The 22,263-nt window shown below is 48.0% G+C and overlaps 1 protein-coding gene across 2 annotated transcripts; it reads right to left on the bottom strand.

Annotated features, from left to right (window-relative positions):
- Positions 1-16: 16 nt before the first annotated feature.
- Positions 17-22,263, bottom strand: LOC117886593. 2 transcript variants are annotated; one of them, XM_034788564.1, is made up of 6 exons: positions 21,662-22,263; positions 9,257-9,718; positions 3,382-3,528; positions 2,965-3,030; positions 2,241-2,331; positions 17-1,365 (listed from the first exon to the last, which is right to left on the bottom strand). In XM_034788564.1, exons 1-6 carry the CDS (start codon positions 21,810-21,812, stop codon positions 1,161-1,163), a joined length of 1,122 nt encoding a protein of 373 aa, XP_034644455.1. In that variant the 5' UTR covers positions 21,813-22,263; the 3' UTR covers positions 17-1,160. The 2 variants fall into 2 exon arrangements, with proteins under 2 accessions (XP_034644455.1, XP_034644456.1); XM_034788565.1 differs by lacking the exon at positions 2,965-3,030 and having other exon boundaries at positions 21,662-22,261.

The following is a 22,263-nucleotide window of genomic DNA, read 5'->3' on the forward strand; positions in this document are numbered from 1 at the left end:
TTCAACTCTCCTGATATTTTTTTAAACTCAGCTTTATTATGAACACCGTTTCAAACCAAATGGCGGGGTGTGATGAAGAGCATGTGGGGGGTGTTGTGTTTTAGTAACAGGCAGAACAATAAAAGAGCAAAGATTTATTTTTTTTAAAGAAAATCAGTAAACAAGCGAGAGAAATGACTAACTACGTGTGCTGTTTCACAGTCATATTTTCATGGTTATTTTTCAGCTTCTGCTTAACCAACACCATGTAAACGATGGCATTGCTTTGTTTAAGTGCAAGAATATATATTAAACAAGAATACAGAGCCATTTTCAAGTAACCCATTCTACCCCATCAACAGCAGTGAACCACCATTGGCCAAAACAAAAAGTGCTGTATTAGTTGAAGCCATGGTTGGTAGCTGCATTTTAATGGCACTGCATATGTAGCATTCGTTAGTGTTGTGTACCAGGAATATAAAACTCTTGGTGAGTCACTGCCCTGCCATCGGCTGGTTCGCAATGGCTCAGGGTGGAAAGGTGGCGGGCAATGTCTTTTATTTAGAAAAAATAAACTGTTTTTCCTTAATATTTTAGGGGAGGGAAACTTCAGCAAATGGCTGGAGAATGTCAGGGACGGTCATTTTGTTTTTGGCTGCTTAAGGTGGAGCTGATAAGTCACAAATTCTCTTATGGCCAAAGTCACTGAGCAGTTTTTTGAGTGCGTAGCTGGCTCGGGGATCCAGTTTTCCACTTTGAAGTCAAATCAAACCCTATCAGGATTTGTTTATTCACCTTTCCATTTGACTTGGAGGAATAACATTTCTCGTGGGATCAGTGGTGCTAGAATCCAAAGGAAAGCAAAAGGCAAGGAGCATTAGGAACCAGCCAGGCACTCTGTGGTTACACATGGGCCTCCTTACAGAATAAATCAGAACCCTGGAGAAAGTTTAAGCACTGTGCACCTCAACAAACAGAACACAATCTGCCCTGTTTGCTATAACTTTGTGCTGCATCATGTGATTGTTCTCAAGTGTTAAACAGTGTTTGCTGGTTTCTATCAAAACCATTAGGCTACTGAAAAAAATTCACTCAGGATAGATTGGTCCCAGTAGGAGTATCTTATCGGAGGGCACTATAGTATAGAAGCAACGGGCTCCGTTAGTCGTGAGGGAGCCCATCTAAAAGTTAGCATTATCAAAAAGGGGAGTGACGGTCCCATCCTTCCACTCAATCAGTATTTCCCCGTGCTGCAAGGGAGGGGAACGAGAGGCTGGAATGCTGCGTTGCCAGCTGCCTGCTGTCACGGTTAGTGGGGACTGCTCCCGTAAGCCAGCTCTGTTGCAGCTCTCCGGGTAGCTCTTCAGAGCAGAGAGCTTCTTCTTCCTAAGAGGACAGAAAAAAGGGGGACCCAAAAATCAGTTATTTCATTTCATTTATGTCCAAGGTGGGCAATGCCCTTCTCAACGGATTTAGTAATTGCATCTGCCTGCCACTTGTTTTCCCCTGTGAATTTAGAGCTGAATCAGCACCCCTGGAGCCTGAATCCTTTGTCCCCAGAACAGGTATGCTACGGGCAGCACCAAGCTTCCCACACAGAGCGGCCCCTCTCTGGGTATCATGTGATTGAAATGGGAGAGGGAGAAGACTTCATCAGCTGCATTTTGGCGGGAAGGAGGGATGAAGCAGCAGGAGGCCAGAGAGGAAAAGATTATACAGCAGAACCTCAGAGTTACGAACTGACCAGTCAACCACACGCCTCATTTGGAATCAGAAGTACGCAATCAGGCAGCAGCAGAGACAACAAAAAAGCAAATGCAGTACACGACTGTGTTAAACTTTCCCTTTAAAAAAAGATTGGACAAGAGAAGGAAACTGTTTTTGTGCTTGTTTCATTTAATTTAATTTAAGATGGTTAAAAGCAGCATTTTTCTTCTGCATAGCTGTATTAAGTCAATTGTTTAGTTGTAAATTTTTTGAAGACACCCATAACATTTTGTTCAGAGTTATGAGCAACCTCCATTCCTGAGGTGTTTGTAACTCCGAGGTTCTACTGTAGTCAAAGGGGAGAGATGACCAGAACATGGACAAAACTTTCAGAGATGGGGATGGGAAGAGGTGGGGACATAGTAACAGGACTTGGTGAGAGCCTACATGTGGCCTGGGGGTTGATATGCTAGTACACTTGGGGCTTTCAAGCCTTTAGTTGCACAGCTGTGACAACAGAAAAGCAGCTAAGGGAGAAACTTCATCCTACTTACTTGTTGTAGCGAACATTCAATGTCAGTATAATCAGCCCCAGTATAAATGCGAAGGGGCTGAGGACTAGCATGGCTGTCTTCCACTTGGTGGCTGAAATGGAATCAAATTGCACAATCACACACATTTCCTCACTTAGCCCCTTTGCTGTGTTATTCTGTAATATTGTTCCAGACTCAAATGGACCGTTATAGCCCCATCAAGAGTAGCAGAGGATGTGGGTGGGTGAGATGACTTATGGGTGGTCTCCTTGTTCATGGGGTCATGGGCCAGCTTTGCCATATGCTCAGGGCTGCATTTTTACAGCCTGTCCCTGGCAGGTTCCCCCACTTTCTCAGAGGGTAATGAATATTCAGAATTCTCTGCCCTGCAATCCAGAGTTCTGGGATGCAAGGGGTAGCAGGAGCAAGAGACAACAACTCTTGGATATCAACAGTAAGCTCAGGGTGGAATGGGATTCAGCGCTCCATCATGGTAACTCTTACTCCCGTGCGGGGGGTGCAGCTGATCTCCAGGAGGAATTTCTCCCCCCAGGGCATACTGCAGGCAGTTGGATGAAGGGGGGTGCTTTAGTTCTTTCTGGAGTACTGACCAGCATCAGCATCAGATAGCACCAAGTGGGGGGGGGGGAAAGAATCAATTTCCTATTTGCAGGGAGAGGAAGGGACATTGGTACCCGCACTCCACCCTGTCTTTTCCCTTTTCTCATTGGTTGTTTCAACATACCTGTAAGCCTGGCCCCAGCACCTTTCCCTCGGTGTCCAGATTGATTTTTAAATTGGCCAGACACTTCTGTGGGGGTGGGGAAGGAGCAGAGACGCACACATTAGTGGGCTGTACTGCCGAACAGGAGGGAGCATTGCACTGCATTATCCTTTCTCTTTATGGCTACGTGTTAGTTGCAGGACCCCTTGCTATCAGGGTGGGAAGAGGTTGGGAGCCCTGCTGTTGCGCTAGGGTGCTAAGAGTGGCTGTGCACCACTATCGTTCTGACTGTAGCACATCTGGGGCAGCCAGAGCCCCCCATCAGTGCACTGCTTCCCACTGGCAAGACAAGCGTCACAGCGGTGTGATGTGACAGGGACCAAACTACAGCTGCTGCTGCTCTTCGGACACGTGCATTCAGGAAAGCAAAGTACCCACCCTTGTCCGTTGCTAGAACGTCAAGCATCTGGTTGCTCCGTGGTGGAGAAACTGTGCTGTTAAACTCAGCCAATGTGGAGACGGGCAACTCCAGCAGAGAGCCCCTGGAGCTGGTGTGGATCTTTGCTGAGGAACTGATGGTTTTAGCTTAGAAAGAAAAAACAAAAGATGCAGACAGTTATTGTTTATTCACTATACAGCACCATGGGCTTGCGTGTCCCTCAGCAAACCACGCTGGGACAAAGCCTGCCCTGGCTTATTTCTCCTGCAGCCTCCCTGAGGTAGTTTGGATTGCATGATTTGCAAGGGCCCGGTCCAGTGGGGCCCTCCATTTTCATGAATTTCAAACGGAGAGCGCTTAGCAGCTTGCAAGATCAGACCGGTGGTCCGGGCAGAATTTGGCCCGGGGGGTTAGACAAGGTCCCTGTTCTGAGGAACATCCAGTCTAAGGAGGATGGGCACAATACAAACAAACAGTTAAAAGCTGAAGCGTGACGGAGGGTGCAGGAAGAGTCCGAGCTGAGATACATACACACGCCTTCCTCGCACGTTAAATGACTGCACGTGGCCAAATGGATATTGAATGATAGGATATGTTGCTATGAGCATTACTGACAAATGAAGTAGGCACAAGCTTCTCAGTTATCAAATGCTGGTGATTAAGTATCTGAAAGTTCTAAGCACCAAAGACTAGGGGAGTTATTTTGGATGGTCTGGGGGTACATGACTAGCATACTGACCTTGGCACTGCAAGGGTAGACCCTTTACGAGAGCGGCAAATCAGAGCCCCCTTCCCCTGTTCTTGATCATTCGTCTAGATTGGGTAACAGAAGGAGAGGAGGTCCCCTGCCTCTAGCATACAATCGTTCCATTAGACGCTGCTGTGGGATCAGAGGTGTCATGCCAGCCTTTCTGGAGAACTCACAGTGTGTATAACCAGGAGTGATGCTATTACACCAAACAGTATAAGGAATAAAAGGAGACTTGCCCTCCAGGGGCAACAGCTTCATTGTCCGAATGAAGAGCTGGGGGGTCCAGCTGGTCTTAGTCTTGGAGAAAATAAAGGGATTGTGGGGAGCAAGGGACTAATTTACCAAGCAACTCAAACAACCCAAGAGAAGAGTGAAGCTTTGATGTCAGGAAAAACCTTGTGACAGTGAAATAGTGTCCCCAAGGGAATTACCTGGGTCACTTACAGAAAGCACTGGACCATTCACTGCATGTCCCAATCCTTTTGTGGTCCCTGGAGCTGAAGAGTGGGGAACGGATGTGATCTCCAGATGTTTAATTCTGTAGACAACTTTGTAAGGGAAATGTTCTTGTCATGAACCCATCTCCCAGTTTATAACCCAAATGGGCTGAAAGGAAGGAGGAATCTGATTGGATGGTGAGCTGGCTAATTATCTGCATCGCTTCTAACTAAAAAGCCTGGAAACACTACCACCATCCGATATCTATTGCTGGGAGCTATCCTAGAGTTTAGACACTAGAACTAGTGAAAGCACAGAATCATAGAAACGTAGGACCGGAAGGGATTTAGGCAGGTCATTTAGTCCAGTCCCAGCACCGAGGCAGGACTAAGTATTAGCTAGACCACCCTGATAGGTGTTCGTCTAACCTGTTCTAACTTTTATAACTAAGACGGCAACAGTCACTTAAAAGTGTTGCTCCCATTTTACAGATGAGGAAATTGAAGCACAGGGAAGCTAAATGACCTGCACAAAGGTACCAGAGCAGAGTCAGGTTTAGAACCCAGGTGTTCCTGGCTCTCAGACCTGCGCTCAGGCCAGCAGACCATATTGTCTCTAGTAAGAATGGTGATGCCAAAGGACCCAAAAGGATTTTTCTAGCTCCTTGGCAGGCTGGCTCTGTATTCTAGACTAGTTTCTCCTTCTTAGAAATTAACTCTGACTACCACATGAGCTGCACTGCCCAGCTCCCTGAGGTAGGACCACGGACAGAGCTATGAACTCATAGCCGGTAGATTATACTTCATTTGAAATCAAAAAGAAAACTCTCTCAATAGCATTGCCAGCTCTTGTGATTTCATCACAAGTCTCTTGATTTCTGGTGTTTGGCTTCAAGTTCCAGTATGTGGAATCAGGTAACCTCAGCCTTCATTTTTTTTAACATAAAGTACGTTTCTCATGATTGACGAAGGCTTGAAAACGTGATCTAAGGGCACCCTAAAGGCCCCAAAACCAGAAGGCAAATAAGGAGAACCCCAAAATGATCAGTTTGAAATATCATGATTTCAAAGATGATCTCATTATTTTGGAGGCTTCAGCATGAGGTTTGAACATCTGGGGTTGGCAATATTGAAACAACCAACCTCCCCCCACTATTCTCCTTTTCGAACATAAGTGACTTTTAATGGTTACTTCCCAATCAGGGCCGGCTCCAGGCACCAGCCTGGCAAGCAGGTGCTTGGGGCGGCCACTCCGGAGGGGGGCGGCACGTCCAGCTATTCGGCGACAATTCGGCGGACGGTCCCTCACTCCCGCTCGGAGCAAAGGACCTCCCGCCGAATTGCCGCCGCAGATCGTGATCGCGGCTTTTTTTTTTTTTTGGCTGCTTGGAGCGGCCAAAACCCTGGAGCCGGCCCTGTTCCCAATTCTGGGATCACATGTGACCCTAAGAGCCCCTCAATGCCAACTACTCTGTATCAGCAACTCTTGTCAGGCCTGACAAATTCACTACACCTAACACACTACTTCCATAGTATTTATCCAAAAAGTGTCCTGTAAGGTATCAAATTAAAGCTGATGACACACCGGTCATTACTATTGCTTTTGAATGTATGTACTGGCACTATATAAGGAGTTCTATGGGCCTACTAAAAATATGTTTTAAACTATGGAACAAGGCACAGTTGACAAACAGGTTTTTCTGCCGGACAAAGCATGTTTGTTCACTTATCCCTGTCTCCAAAGTAAAATTAAGCATTGTAAGCCAAACACAATGGGAGCTACATTTGCATTCCCAGTTAACATAAGGATGTGATGTCAGCATGGGAAGACACTGGAGACAGAACTGCAGGCATTTGTCCTATCACTGGGGTGCAAAGACAATTAGCTGTGGGGCATAGGAGGCAGACTAGAAGGACCCCTCTTTTATCCAGCACTGAAGGAACAAAAAGGACAGTGCTTTTTGTATCCATGAACGGTGGATCTCCACCTTGTGGGTTGGTGACGCTGGAAGGAAGCTTTATGTGAGAAACAGCTTTAGACAGGGATTTTAGCTTGTTAAAATCAGGGTTAGACTCTAAGAAGCATATTATACCTTTTGTGTCACATATAGCCAGTTGTTCCTACCATCTCTTAAAATCGGAACCTTCATTAATAATCATATTTTTTCTCACTAGAAATAGATTACAGTGCTGTGTGGTTATAAAGGGCCTGATCCTGAGTTGTTCCAGTCAAGCTGTGTGTACGCCGTCTCTCACCAATCATGCCTCACCAATCTACTAGATTGATTTGAGGGGGTGAACAAGCATGCGGACAAAGGAGATCCAGTGGATATAGTGTATTTAGATTTTCAGAAAGCCTTTGACAAGGTCCCTCACCAAAGGCTCTTAAGCAAAATAAGCAGTCATGGGATAAGAGGGAAGGTTCTCTCATGGATTGGTAACTGGTTAAAAGATAGGAAACAAAGGGTAGGAATAAATGGTCAGTTTTCAGAATGGAGAGAGGTAAATAGTGGTGTCCCCCAGGGGTCTGTACTGGGACGAGTCCTATTTAACATATTCATAAACAATGTGGAAAAAGGGGTAAACAGTGAGGTGGCAAAATTTGCAGATGATACAAAACTACTCAAGATAGTTAAGTCCCAGGCAGACTGTGAAGAGCTACAAAAGGATCTCACAAAACTGGGTGACTGGGCAACAAAATGGCAGATGAAATGTAATGTTGATAAATGCAAAGTAATGCACATTGGAAAACATAATCCTAACGATACATATACAGTGATGGGGTCTAAATGAGCTGTTACCACTCAAGAAAGAGATCTTGGAGTCATTGTGGATAGTTCTCTGAAATCATCCACTCATTGTGCAGCGGCAGTCAAAAAAGCGAACAGAATGTTGGGAATCATTAAGAAAGGGATAGATAATAAAACAGAAAATATCATATTGCCTCTATATAAATCCATGGTACGCCCACACCTTGAATACTGCGTACAGATGTGGTTGCCCCATCTCAAAAAAGTTATATTGGAATTGGAAAAGGTTCAGAAAAGGGCAACAAAAATGATTAGGGGTATGGAATGGCTTCCGTATGAGGGGAGATTAATAAGACTTGGACTTTTCAGCTTGGAAAAGAGGGCGACTAAGGGGGGATATGATAGAGGTCTATAAAATCACGAGTGGTATGGAGAAAGTAAATAAGGAAGTGTTATTTACTCCTTCTCATAATACAAGAACAAGGGGCCACCAAATGAAATTAATAGGTAGCAAGTTTAAAACAAACACAAGAAAGTATTTTTTTCACGCAACACACTGTCAACCTCTGGAACTCCTTGCCAGAGGGTGTGTGAAGGCCAATACTATAACGGGGTTCAAAAGGGAGCTAGATAGATTTATGGAAAATAGGTCCATCAGTGGCTATTAGCCAGGATGGGCAGGAATGGTGTCCCTAGCCTCTGTTTGCCAGAAGCTGGGAATGGGTAACAGGGGATGGATCACTTGATGATAACCTGTCTGTTCATTCCCTTTGGGGCACCTGGCATTGGCCACTGTCGGCAGACAGGATACTGGGTTTGATGGACCTTTGGTCTGACCCAGTATGGCCGTTCTTATGTTCTCCTGGTAAGTCCTGTGAGTGTCCAGTGATGGGCTGGATGCTACAGAGGGGGATGCTGATAGAAGGGGCTGGTGTGTGTCTCACTAGCCTGCACAGAGAGATTGCAGAGACCTGGAAAACAGGGCTTGTCGGTGGCCAGAGGCTGTTGGTTTCAGGGGACTGTGCTTCAGCAGGCATGAGGCAGAACTGCTTCACGCTAAGGGCAGATAGTGGTGAGGTGCCTCCCAACTCGGAGTACCCCCAGGAGCTTCACAATGAGCAATACCAACTTCTGCTTCTTCCCCTTCCTTGCTGGGGTTAGGGTGCGGTGGTTTGCAATATAAGAAGATCAGATTAGATGATCGTGGTCAGCAGATCACAAGGATGAGGAAAGACCTGTGATTTCACCAGGGATGAGTGAGCTGGTTGGAACTGAACAGAGAAAGAGAATTCTCTGCAATCTACTGCTCTGAAAATTGAATCGAGCTTTCTTTTCCTTTTCTTTAAACAGCCTCTCAATAATGCAGGTAACTTAAAAAAAAAAAAAAGACAAGACTGTTTTTCTGATCAATCCAGTGTAGGAGTGTGATGAAAGAGGAGGTAGTTAGTCTGGGACCTTAGGGCCCATCCAGTAGTAGGAAGTATCACAAATCCCATGAATGAAAGTCTGACTTTAATGAAACGGCCACCCCACTTTTAGCAAATCCCAAAGTTTCAGGCGATTCAGAGAATATTCCAAGCTATAAAGTGCTCATCCCCCAAATAGGCTTTAAGCTACGTAGCAAGGCAGAGTTGACAAGCAGGGTTGTCAGAAACCTTTTGAGGTTTGCCCATCACTAGTTTTGTATGTTGATATAGAGGGACCCAAACCTGTGAAGTGCTGATCACCTGTCATTTGCCACTGAAATCAATGGTAGCTGAGGGTGTTTGGGATGTCCCTAAAGCTTCCCAGTATCTCGCAGGACCAGGGCCAGAGCAATCATGCATGAGAATGATTTTACATGAGCTACAAGCCTGTTAAGTCAGGTGTTAGATGGATTCTAGGTGATGGATCCCAAAGAGTAAATGGGTTGCTAATGGTTAAATCCACCTCTTACTTTTGTGAACCCCCACCAACGCAGCTTCCTGCATTAGGTCACCAAGCCTGGGAGCCACTGTGGGGCTGACAGCACAGACGGTTTCATCTGACAGGGTCTTCCACTTGCTGAACTTGTCTTTCTCCCGAGACACAAAGACCTTGTGGCCTTGCTTCGCATTGAGATGCAAGCCCAGGCCATGCAAAGTCAAGTGTCCCTTCTTGCTGCAAGCCCACGCTTGGCGCTCTCTGTCCCCGCATGGCTCCAGGTAGGCTGATGCGAACTCCTGTGGCTTCCGGATGGTCAGGCACTGTTTGGTTTTAAGGCTGACGATGGACTTTGTTCTGGGATCCCACCTCCATTGCTGCTGCTGGGCATGCAGCTTGCAATCAGCCAGGCTGATCTGGTTGCTCTCCTGGTGGGCGACCTGCATGCACTTTTCCAGCCGGATGTTCTTTATGAGGAAGCTTTGCCCCTCTGATACTACAGTACAATCAAAGCAGAGTTTAGTACCTTACATGCACAAGACAAACAAGTGCTTCTGCAGAGCATCAGTTGTTAGCTAATGCCTAGGAAAAGAGAGACTCTTAGCCTACCACTTGTTGCTGCATTTTCATATTCTAGATATAAGAGAAAAAAAAGGCCACCCTCTAAGTTTTAATTTCCTAGGGATGCATTTCTTAGAGGAAGACATGGTGCATTGGTACCAAGGAACAAGGTTGGAAAGAAGTAATAATATCGTCATTAATGTGTAAAGCCAATAGAAAAAAAATGTTACAAATTTCACAACCATTTTTTTAAATTTCTATGAAATTTAAAAAAAAAATGGAAAATTTCAGGCAGCTATAGAGCCAGTGAGAAATCTCCCAAAATCTGATGATTTTTTCCCTATCAGAATTAAGTTTTTCCTATGAACAAAATTCATTGAAATTCAAAAAATGTTGACAAGCTCAGTTAATCTCACTTAGTACTTCACTGTGGATCACTAAACTGGGCTCTGTGGCTACTTCCGATGGCAACAATGGAAATAAAACGATAAGCCTTATAAACACTGGAAATGATTAGATAAGGTGACTCACAACTATTCAATCAACAATACAATTATTGCGTCCAGTATCACTGCCCAGAGGTCAGGGTTCCAGATCCGAGAAGTCCCAGGTAACTGAGTTACCCACCTAGTGATGGTCCATAGAACTGCCCTATAATTCTCTCATAACTGTAGGAGGACAGCCCGAGTCACAATACTCTTAGCTTTTGAACTTCTGTATTGATCATTTTTTGCAATGAGCAACAAAGGTTCCGGGACCTTTAAGGAGTAGATCCCAGCCAGTCAACGTAAAGGATTGCATCTGTATTCATTCCAAAATCAACCATAAATCTGACCCACGAGCATCCTGAAATACCCTTTAAACACTCGGCCGTACGTCTCTAATAGGGGTGAAATATTGGAACAGCCTTCCGAGGGAAACGGTGGGGGCGAAGGACCTGTCTGGTTTTAAGATTAAGCTAGATAAGTTTATGGAGGGGATGGTTTAATGGGATAACATGATTTTAGTCAAAGGAACAGCGTGCCATGGCAGGTAAATAGTATAATGGCTAATGAGGGTCAGGCTGGAGACTCTTGCCTACGTGCTCGGGGTTTTACTGATCGCCATATTTGGGGTCAGGAAGGAATTTTCCTCCAGGGTAGATTGGCAGAGGCCCTGGAGGTTTTTCGCCTTCCTCCGCAGCATGGGGCAGGGATCACTAGCTGGAGGATTCTCTGCTAATTGAAGTCTCTACGCCACAGGATTTGGGGACTTCAACAGCAGAGTCAAGGGAAAGGGTAGGGACGGCTTTGTGGCCTGCATCATGCGGGAGGTCAGACCAGATGATCATAATGGTCCCTTCTGACCTTAAAGTCTATGAGTCTATGAATAGATGCATCTCTTCTGCTGCACAAAACATATTATGTCCCTACCAAATTTTGAATGATAATTTGGTTTTGAAGAAAGAGGTATGGAAACAAATGTTTCAGATTCTCACCACATTTCCCCTAGGTCATTCACTCTATATGCATCCGAAGAAGTGGGTTGTAGCCCACGAAAGCTTATGCTCTAATAAATTTGTTAGTCTCTAAGGTGTCACAAGTACTCCTGTTCTTTTTGAGGATACAGACTAACACGGCTGCTACCCTGAAAAAAATCTTTGTAACTTTAAGAATTTGATCATTTATTCCCCCAGTGGTGAAAAATTCTCACATTCACCCCGAGAGTTAAAACCTGCAAAGCCTGAAGGAAAAAGTCTGAAATGTGAAGAACAAGGAGGAGACTGAATGATGACTTTAGAATGGAATCCTGATAATGACCTTAACACCTTCCTCTGCAGAATTTCCCCTCTTGGCACAAAGAACAATGCTTTTCACTGGCACCAAGTCACTAGCTCAGTATGTGAAGGGAGGGAGCAACAAGGCAAACAAAACTTAGAGCACAGCAGGGGGCGAAGGAAACAATAGATTAAAGAACCGTTAGGTTTGCTTGTAGGAAACTCCAGTCTCCTGCTAGACTACATGTCTAATATTGTTTGTTAACTCAGGAAAAAGTACTAAGGGACTTTCTGGCTGTTTCTGAACCTACTGGAAAGAGAATGGGCCGAGTTTGCTTTTCAGCTTCTAAAATGTTATTTCACTGAAATATTAATAAATGAAATGCTTAATGCTGGTGAACAAGGAGAGAGGCCTAGACAGTGAAGTTTATCCATAGACAGGTTACAGTATGGTCCACAGCGGAGTAAGTATCCCTAGAGCCTTGCGTGGATACAAAATTTGTATCCACATCCAATCCGCGATCCACACATTTTTTTCAGAAATGTATCCAGTAAATGGCACTTGATATCAGTTTGTTTTCTCAGAGATGGAGCCTTCCTCCCTGGTTATGAGAAAGGAAAACGAATGAATAGGTTTCCCCAGTCACTTACCTCTCCTCTCAGTGGCACATGTACCCCCGGGACATGGGCCTTTTTGTAAAGCAGGGAGGGGAATGATTGCAGCAGCCCCTTGCTAAAATATTGGCAGCAGGAAAGACCCGGTGACCAGCAATCCCAGTTTGGCTGAGATAGTATCAGACTTTTACAAATGGCCCCAGTAACCTCATGACCAAGCCTATGTCCCACCTTGAGAAACTCATCTCAGGTGTCTGAGATCTAGCAGAGTTCAGGGGAACCCCCTTTCTATAAAGATGTGTCTTGGGCTGACAGTAAGGCTGGTGCAAAGGTGGCATCAGGCAGGCATAGTTCAACCTGGGGAATACCCCTAAAGGCAGAGGGCTTCTATCCCTCCCAGACCCTGCGCTGGCCCTGCACCGCCTTTGCAGCAAATCTGGGCAATGTCAATGTCAAGGGTAACTGCACCTGTATTGCACCTTTATGGTCCCTTGAGGGCACCCACTAAGATTCCCAGCTCTGAGCTGTCACTTCTCTTGGGTGGAGACCCGTGTCTCTCTCCCTCCTGATGGGAGTTTTAAGGCAGCTCTCTGCCTTACACCGTCATAACCCCAGCGAGCCAATCTGCCTAAAGGCCAGCACTGGTGCATTGCTTTCTCTCCGAGGGCTACAACCAGAGTACATTGCCAGCTGTTACAAGTTACCACCAAACTCTTTCTAAGCCAGCACCTTTATTCATAAGGTAAAAGCATTACAGAGAAAACATCAAAAGCAAACAGATGTAAACACACTCTAAGCATACCAGGAATCACCCTGCAGTCTTATGGGGCCCTAGTAGGCCAATGTTTTCCCAGTCCTTCCGCAAGATTGGGGGCCCCCTTAGACAGAAGGTCCTGTCCATTTGCTGGCTCAGAAAGAAGGCCCCGAGTCAGTTTAATCCCAGCCTTTTTATATCCAAAGCCCGCTCTTTGTCTGCTGGTCTTTTGAAAATCCAGTTTGAGCCAGTCTGTATGAGCCTCCTGGGGCGTGGGAGGGAGAGGGTTGGAAGTGCCTCTCGGTGGGGGGGTTACCTGAATCACCCCCCACTGCTTCTGGTTCCTGGAGGAGCTGGGGTAACCCTCCCCCCGCAGTTGGACACAGTCCCTGGCCCACAGTGATCCATACACTTAACACAACGAGTCCCCAAATATGCTGCCTGGGATTGCAATATTCATCACAGGGGCATTCCAAGGCAGAGGTGGACTGGAGGAGGAAGCGGGGGCATGGCTGCAATGGACCTGCACCCTTGCAAAGCCCCAAAGGGACCAATGAAGCAGAGGCACCTCCTAGGGCAGCCCTTGGAGTTGCCTCAGCCTGCACTAGGCCCCCTGTAGCTGCTGAATAGGGGTGTACAAACGGCATCCCCTCTGTCTCAGTGCTCAGAGGTGAATCTACCCCTGTGTCTTTCTGCCTCTTCCGTCACACCCGGTAATAGACACTGCAGCTGAAATGCCGTGGCAATTTTATGGCTGATGCATGAGGCAGAATGAATCCAGCTCGCTCTCCTGGCGCTACCAGGGGTACCAAAGATAGCAAGCAATGATTGGGCCAGAGCCTCGGTTGGTTTAAAGCAGCACTGCTCCGTGGAAGTCATGCCAGGTTACATCAGATGAGGGCCTAGCCCCTGGCAATCAGCAAAGGGATCAGTAAGGACTCAAATCAAGAAGAGCCGAGGGGTGAGAAGTGGCAGTGAGTGCTACAGGATGGCTGTTCTGGTAGCTGCCCTTTGGGCCTTACCCAGCAGTTGTAACACAGGTAAAACTCACAGCGAAGTCAAAGGTCAGTTTGCCAAGGGAGGAGGGTTTTGTTTGTTTTTAAAGTGCCTCAATTTGGAAGACAGCAGTGGAAAGCCCTGTTGCAAATGGTTGTAAAAGCGAACGCAGATTCCTAAAGCTCAAAGCCTGAAGGTTAATAATATAAGGGAAATAGTTAAATATTAGCAATTGGAGAGCACAGAAATTTGGATCCAGATTTCAAACCCCTTTAGGGCATAAGACAAGTGCTACATGGGCCTTGTGCATGCTCTCTGAACAGGGGTGGATGCTACCCTTTAATGCTTAGTTATAAGGTGGCAGACAAAGAGAGGGAGAGAAGATATCATAGTAACATAGAGCGCTAGGTTCCAAATATCAGTCCCAAAGGAAAAACTGTACTTCAGTGTAACCCTCCCCCGCAGCATACCAGCATTATCCAAAGCATAGGATGTGTCCTCTTGAGGGTGTGAGGCTCTAGCTGCCGGGGGAGGCCCTGACAGACCTTTCAACTGTTCTCCAGAATCTCAGCTTTTGTTTAAAAGAAAAAGTTAGTCTCTAACTATTATGGTTGCAGAGAAAAGCTTCAAAATGTGACCCAAGTGAACTCATCTGAGTTTGCAGAGAGCCTGAAACAATAGCTGTGAAGTGTGAACTACACCGTCCATTTCACTGGATGCAGATGCAATGGTGAGACTTTAATGGTCAGCGTACCTATCTCACTGCTTGTCAAAACATGTTAGAAAGGAGAGGAAGGATCATAGTGTCAAGAACTAAAATATGGGCACACCCTTAACAAGCCATGCCAGAATTAAAGGAGTGGGTTGTTTCCTTTTCCTGAAGCGGGGCTGTAAACACCACAGTGTTTTAATATAGGTGTTTGCCCATTCATGCTTTCAAGCCCAGACAGAGAAACACAGTCACAGAGTATTTCTAAAGAAATACCCATCAGGCAGCTGGTTAAACACTCAACCATGAAAGGGTTTTGTGGTTAATACCATTTCTGGAAAATACTGCAAGGGCCGACCTGCCATTCCCTGTTGACAGCTCCTTATGCCACAGGTGGGTCTGTGGCCATATCTCTTACAGCTCCTCTACAGTGAAATTTGCCCCTGTGCAAAGCCCAGCACAAGGTTTATGCAGGGATTAAGTCCTCTTCTGAGGACGTTAAGTAGTGGATAAGCCCTGTACTGGTCCCCTGCACAGAGGTCAATTTCATCCCTCATGTGGACGCTCAAACAGCCCATCACCTGTAACCCTTCTTCCAGGTGGAGCCGGCAGCAACCAGGGCCGAGTTCAATACCTACGGGTCCCTTTTCAACAATACAACACAGAACCGGCTCGAGCCCCTACCCAGTAACTTGGGAAAATTACACCCCACCCCTGGGTGCCTCTGAGAGGCAAAACTACCCCTCTCGCAAGCACAGAGTCTGAGTGTAGAAAAGAAACTTTTAATGAAAGGAGGGAAGTAACTCGGCGTTAATTAGGGAAAACGCCACAAGCAGGATTCATAAACCTAAAACTGTGAGCAGGACACTCACCCCAGAGTGCGTGGGGCAGTGTCTTCTGCCTCATGTTCTTGAGTTCTACCACCAAAAGTTCCTTTTCTGTGCCCTCCTCTGCTCCCCTCACCATACCCCACTCACAGTGGTTGTCCTGGGTCAGTGAGGCCCCAGGGTTCAAAGGTGCATCTGTGTGAGTTCACCTCCCACCTGGGGAAGAAGGCACCTTGCTCACTTTGCAACCTGAGCACTTGTGCTGGCTGACTGCCCCGCCAGCTGCTCATCCCTCTCCGCTGGCCACCTCGCCAGCTGACTGTCAGTCACCTTCTGCTGCCACCTGGCTCTCTGCTGTGACCTCTGACCAAAAGGGTAATTCAGGCCTTGGGACAGAATGAGTCTGACATCCCTGCATTAGGTCCCCTCTTAGGGTTGGTTTACACGGCACAGCAACCCGCACACCGGAAGTGTGAGTTCTAGAGAAGTGCGCATCGCCGTGCTGCGTAGACAAACCCTAAAGAGTGCATCTTCCAACGCACTGAACAGGAGGCTCAAGCGAGGCGCGTATTGCTCCGTCTCTGATTTCCATAGATCTAAGCTGCTGCCCCACGTCCAAATATATCGCTGGAGCTTGCATATGGCAGCGAGGCCACCCAACACCCCAGTGAGGTAGGTAAGAAGAGTCTTTACCAATTGGAGAGAGAGGTAAGTGAGGCACAGAGAGATTAAGGCCAGAGGTAGGGGACAAAAAAATTAGGAGCCTAAGCCCATGGATAGATAGATAAATAAGTGGTGTGATTTTCAAAAGGGCTGAACACTCGCCCTACCCGTGCACGGACCCCAATGTATGTACCCAGGGTTCCAGGCGGGCTTGTGCAGATAGTGCGCGAAGCCACCCCACTGTATCTTCACGCCCGTGTTTAGTTACGCTAGTTAGATGAAAGCTAGCTCGGGCACGCTGGCCTGGGCGGCAGTCATACCTTCGACTGCAATGGCAACATACCCTAAGGAACAGCCCAGCTTGGCGAGGGTTATTTCAAGAGCACTATTTCAGCTACTCAACAGGGTAAGGGCAATGGGAAGTTTACTACTGGTTTCAATAGGAGCAGAGTTAGGACACTGCGGAGCCCTTTTGAAAACTCCACCCTAGATTCCTTCATGCCCCAGGGAAGGGGGTCTCCCGTGGCACGCATGAACCTGGTTAACAGCCGTGAGTTATCCACACAATTACAAACACGGGTTTGCTCCTTTTAAGAAAAATTCTGCACACAGACCAGGAGGCTCAAATCCCCAGCTCTCCTGCAGGGGATTTCCAGTGAAAAACGTTGACCCAAAGTTCTCTGCTGGCATAATTCCATTGATTACACCCCAGCAGAGAATTTGAACACACAGAGTTTTGGTAAACGAAAGACACTTCCTTTGCTGCAGGCAGGGCCGGCTTTAGATTTTTTGCTGCCCCAAGCAAAAAACAATTTTGGCTGCTCCCACCCCAGCCCTGGGCTCTCTCTCTCCCCCCCCCTCCCTCCCCCCCCGCCCCCGCCCCCGGCTCCCCCCCCCCCCCCCCCTGCACACACCCTGCCGCCCCAGCCCTGGGCTCTCCCCCCACCCCACCTCACCCGCACTCCCTGCTGCCCCAGCCCTGAGCTCCGCCCCACCAGTGCTGGCTCCCCCCTCGCCTCCAGCCGGTCCGGCGCTGGCAGGGTCAGGGTGAACAGCAGGGCTCCTGGGCCGCACCTCAGCCCAGGGTCCCTCCAGCCGGGGCTCCTGCCTCCAGGACCGGCGGGACCCGGGAGGGCAGAGCCGGGGGACCGCCCGGCAGGGGGCTGAGGAGCCGGGGCAGGGTAGCCCCAGAGGGAGCGGAGCCCCGGAGAGTGGGACGCAGGCCCTGCACAGCAGCGCCCCGCCCTCTATGGCCCCACTGCTGCTGCTGCTCCTGGCCGCCCTGCCGCAGTCCCTGAGCGGCTCGGGCCATTTCGCCCAGCCCCGGCTGCGGCACTGGGGGGCAGCCACCCTGCGGCACCTGCAGGCAGCTCTGTGTACCCTGCAGGGTAGCCCCCCAGCCCGAGTGTCCCCTGCTCAGAGCCTGCCCGGCCCAGCCACAAGGTGCGGGTACTGCTCCCCCTCGGCGCGAACCGCAGCGGCCCCAGGGCGCCCCCCGGCTCTAGGCTTTTGCCGCCCGAAGTGCAAAAAAAAAAAGATGGCCGGAATGCCGCCCCTGAAAATGTGCCGCCCCGAGCACGTGCTTGGTTTGCTAGTGCCTAGAGCCGCCCTGGCTACAGGTGGCAGTGGTGGCAGGGAGTGGGGTGGGATTTTAAGATGCCAGCAGGACAGGACTGTGTTAGGTGGGGGAGAAATAGGCTGCAGATAGGAGAATGTCTGGGGACTTAGGCCCTGTTTACACTACAGAACTGACCCAGTTGTATTGAATGGGTTTAAGCATTCACCTAGATTGTTTTCGGTTGCACCACCTTCTGGGTATCTATCCCATAATTCTTCACTCTCTCCCAGTCACTGTGCATTCTGGGAGATATTTTGGCATTGTCAGCCCTGAGAGAATTAACTAGAGTTACCACCTGGCCAATATCTGACCAGCCTGCCCGGTTTTTTTTAATGGATTTGCCAGTTGCCAGAAAAATAATTTAATCTGCTGGGTTTTTTTTAACGTGTGTTTAAGGATTGCATTATTATCTCAATACACTGGGGTATCTAATGTTCAAAGTTTGTGTCCAGAAAAGATGCTGCTGTGTTCCCACTTCCGCAGTTTAAGTGGTTGATCTGTACTGTTGAAAGTACAGCAGCTGTGGGCCCTCCAACAGTGAGAGAGGGTGTGAGTCACTTTAAGTGGCTGTTGAAGGGGGCAGGAGGATACAGAGTTGTGGTTGGGGTTGGGTTGTGGTTGGGGTTGCAGTGGGCTTGTTTTGAAGGTGGGGGAGGTGGCATTTTTCTTTTGCATTTCAAAGCCGGTAACCCTAGAACTAACTGATCTATTTCAGCTTGTCTGTGTCCACACTGGTGCTGAACTGGTTCAGAATGAACCTATTAAGCTTTAGATGGTTATTAAACCTGATGAAAGATCATCTGTTCAAGCTCATTAGACCATCTGGGTGTGTGTCTGCAGAGTGTTTTACAAACATTTGAGAGGCTTTAATCTGGGTAATTTCTCTGGTTTAGATCAGCTGTAATGCTCCGAAATCCTAAATAGCGTGAGCTGCCCACGTGTGATTTCTACTCTTACATCTAAACCAGTGGGGGCTGCAGAGAAACAGTTCAGATAAGAACCAGGTCAGGCCCAGACCTGCCCCACCAGAACTCAACCAAGGAGTTCATTCCCCTTCTATTTTTCTTTCTGCGGCTGCCTCTGAGCCTCCAGGTTCCATCTGCAGTTTTTCTGTCCCTAGAGCTGCAGGAAGAGCTGTATTCCAAATCTCCTGTTCCGAAATCCGTTCTCCTGAGATTTTGCACCCAGTCCTGTAGACCAGTGAGCTTTAGATGGTTTGAACTTTTGCTCGTTCAAGCTGAACCTGTACCCCGGCCGCTACGACCGTGATGCCTTTTGATTTCTCCGCCCTACATTCTTAAGGACTTGCTGTGCGCAGAGCTCATAGAATCAGCAGCCGGAGGCTACAGCCTAGGACATCGTTGCTGTATGCACTGTGCTCTCCCACAGAAACTTTACCTTTGTTCTCTCCCGTGTTGATTTCGGGTACCTAAAACCAGGGCCCGTTCAAGCAAATCTGGTGCCCACTGCAAAGCTCTTCAATGAGGGCTTGCTTTCTAAGCCCCGAGATTCAGTGATGACTTGCTTCCCAAATTGCTTTCCTGTCAGCTAGGAGTCAGGGTAGCTCCTACGGAGGTATAAGGGTGTGTACTGCTTCTTTAAAAAGCTACAGCAGGAAGGAATTGGGGGTTAGGGGAAAGCTCTATAGCAGTGGTTCTCAACCAGGGATACCTGGGGGGCCATGAGCTGGTTTCAGGGGGTCTGCCAAGCATGGCTGGCGTTAGACCAGGGGTAGGCAACCTACAGCATGCGTGCTGAAGGTGGCACGCAAGCCTATTTTCAGAGGCACTCACGCTGCCCGGATCCTGGCCACCGGTCCGGGGGGGCTCTGCATTTTAATTTAATTTTAAATGAAGCTTCTTAAACATTTTAAAAACCTTATTTACTTTACATACAACAATAGTTTAGTTCTATATTATAGACTGATAGAAAGAGACCTTCTAAAAACGTTAACATGTATGACTGGCACGCGAAACCTTAAATCAGAGTGAATAAATGAAGACTCGGCACCCCACTTCTGAAAGGTTGCCGACCCCTGCGTTAGACTCACTAGAGCCCAGGGGGGAAAGCTGAAGCCCCACCATGCAGGACTGCAGCCCGGGGCCCTGAGCTCCAGCAGCGGGGGCTGAAACTGAAGCTTGAGCAACTTCGTTTTGTGGTGCCCCTTGTGGCGTGGGCCCCCAGGCAATTGCCCTGCTCCCTAACCCTTAATGCCAGCCATTTTATATGGAGAAAACCAATTGTTGTGGTACAGGTGGGCCGTGGAGTTTTTAGAGCATGTTGGGGGGGCCTTAAAAAGAAAGATGTTGAGAACCCCTGTTCTATAGTGAAATACACAGAGAGAAGCATTAGGAATCACGTTGTTTTTCTTTATTCCAATAAAGTTCCTTGGTCAGTGTTCGAAGAAAGCAATACTTTTGGTGATTCTTCACTTTTGTCCCACAACAAGGGCCTAGAGAGAATGTGTCTGGAACTGGGGCATGTGTGTTTATGGCTAGGGTGACCAGACAGCAAATGTGAAAAATCCAGACGGGGGGGGGGGGGGAATAGGAGCCTATATAAGAAAAAGACCCAAAAATCGGGACTGTCCCTATAAAATCGGGACATCTGGTCACCCTAGTTTATGGCTGGTATTAGGGTAAAAGTGGATAGAGTTTTCCAGTTATGATGATGAAAATAGGAAGTGGCGAAAGCGGGGGGGGGGGTCACTCTGAGGCTACCCAGCCCGGGCTGGGATAAATGGGAAAATGTCCTTTATCTCCAAATGGTTCATGTTACTGTCATTTCAGAGCTCTCAGTCATCACCAAGCAGAGTGCAATCCAAATCCCATGCTATTACAGCACGAGCTGTAAATCAGCCGTCTTGGCTTTCAGCCTGTCCCGGATGGAAGGGGAAATCCAGGTTGGGGTTATGCAGGACAAAAGGCATCAGAGGTTGATAGCTATGTGCACTACACAAACCGCTGGAGAGGTTCATCCATCATCACCCCGAGCCCCTCAGTCGATCTACAGCTGTATCTGTCCCTGCTCTTTTTACTAGTGACTGTTTTTGAGTGGGGACATGATGCTTAAGGTTCCCCCCAATTTTAATTCTTTACTGCTGCCCAACATCCCACATACTACATCACAGTGGTGGCCCTCTCTGACCTGGGGACAGGGCACCCGTTGGAGCTCATCGCTGCTGTTCTGAGTGACAGCTGGGAAGGATCTCAAAAGTACTGTGAGATATTCCAGCCCTGAGCATGTGATGCAGATAGTTTTCCTGGTGGCTTTGCAAAATCTTGTTAGGCGGGCTGTGGTCCTGCAGACCAAAAGTCGGGCTGGTTTGGGTTAGAGTCTCGTTATGCCTGAGCTCCTCTAAGCTCTGGGGTGAATGGGTTTGGTTCGTCTCTGCAAACAGGTGTGATTTCGGTCTGCAGTTTCAAAAATAAATGAATTCAATGAAAGCATCCCTCATGAGCAATGAGAGCTATAGTCCTTCAGATTCTAGCAGCCAAGCATCTTCCCTAGCACACCCTGAACACTTGTACTAATTCATTGCATTCTGACAAACTTTTTCAGATGGGGAAACTGAGGCACTGGACAGTTAAGTGACTTACCCAAGGTCAGAAGCAGAATTAGAACCTGGGAGTTCTGACTGCAAACCACTAGCCAGCAATGCCTCTCAACGCCCAGTGCAGCTGGGACACCGTTGGAAATGCTCTCTGGCCTCATGCGATGCCTGTCCGCTTACAGCTAGAAATTGGTCACTCTGTGTATTTAAACCCAGCTGTTGTTAAATGCTATGTGGAGGTGCACCTGCAGAATAACACATTTCCCTGCTACTGGATTTTGCGCTTTACCATAAAACAAATACAGACTCTACAGTCGCAGCAAACCGGACTCAGGTCTACGGGGCAAAGGGGTTCTTGTTTGGCAATCACCAAGGAGAAAAACTTACCCTGTAGCAAAGGAAGGAGGCACATCCATCTCAGGCTCCACTTGAAAAGCTCCATCGTTTCCCAGCAACAAAGGGGGAAGAGGAGCCCCCGAAAAGAACGACCCGGACTGGAGAGTGGGAGCTGGTTTGTTTTTCTCACTCTTGCTTTCATTCAAAATCAACATGAAAGGGAAAGAAAGAAAGAAAAAAGTCCCCACTTTCTGTGTCAGCACTGGAGGACTGGCAAAGAACCAGCTTCCAGACACACTCTGCTCAGCGCCTGCTTTCCAGAGAATCCTGCTGCTCCCGTCAGGGGACTCCTGCTCCCACGCCCAGCTGGAATTGCAGATCCCTTATGGGAAATTGGATGACAGTCCAGACCAGGGGAAACACACCAGCAAAGCTGTCAGAGGCCATAAAGTTCAGCTCCTTAGCAGCTGCAGTTGCTTAGTGGGCAACAAGGCGAGAATACTAAAGAGGCTGGGCTGGCCGAGGATCCGGAGATAGGTTTAAGAGGAGAAAGGGAAAGTGCAGGCAAAGCGGCTGGAGCAGCCAGTTTCCCGGTACTCAGGGCAGTTACTGAATGCTGCACACGGAGGTTACCGTGGCTCGGGTACTGGGTG

Source organism: Trachemys scripta, chromosome 13 (assembly GCF_013100865.1).
Source record: "Trachemys scripta elegans isolate TJP31775 chromosome 13, CAS_Tse_1.0, whole genome shotgun sequence".
NCBI lineage: Eukaryota > Metazoa > Chordata > Testudines > Emydidae > Trachemys > Trachemys scripta.

Bases quoted from the DNA above. Each gene is read 5' to 3' on its own strand.
- LOC117886593 (XM_034788564.1), bottom strand. From the start codon at position 21,812: ATGAAAGCAAGAGTGAGAAAAACAAACCAGCTCCCACTCTCCAGTCCG. The intron at 9,719-21,661 runs GTAAGTTTTTCT...ATTGTACTGTAG, and splicing joins CCTCCTTCCTTTGCTACAGG to TATCAGAGGGGCAAAGCTTC. The intron at 1,366-2,240 runs GTAAGTAGGATG...CTGTCCTCTTAG, and splicing joins TTGAATGTTCGCTACAACAA to GAAGAAGAAGCTCTCTGCTC.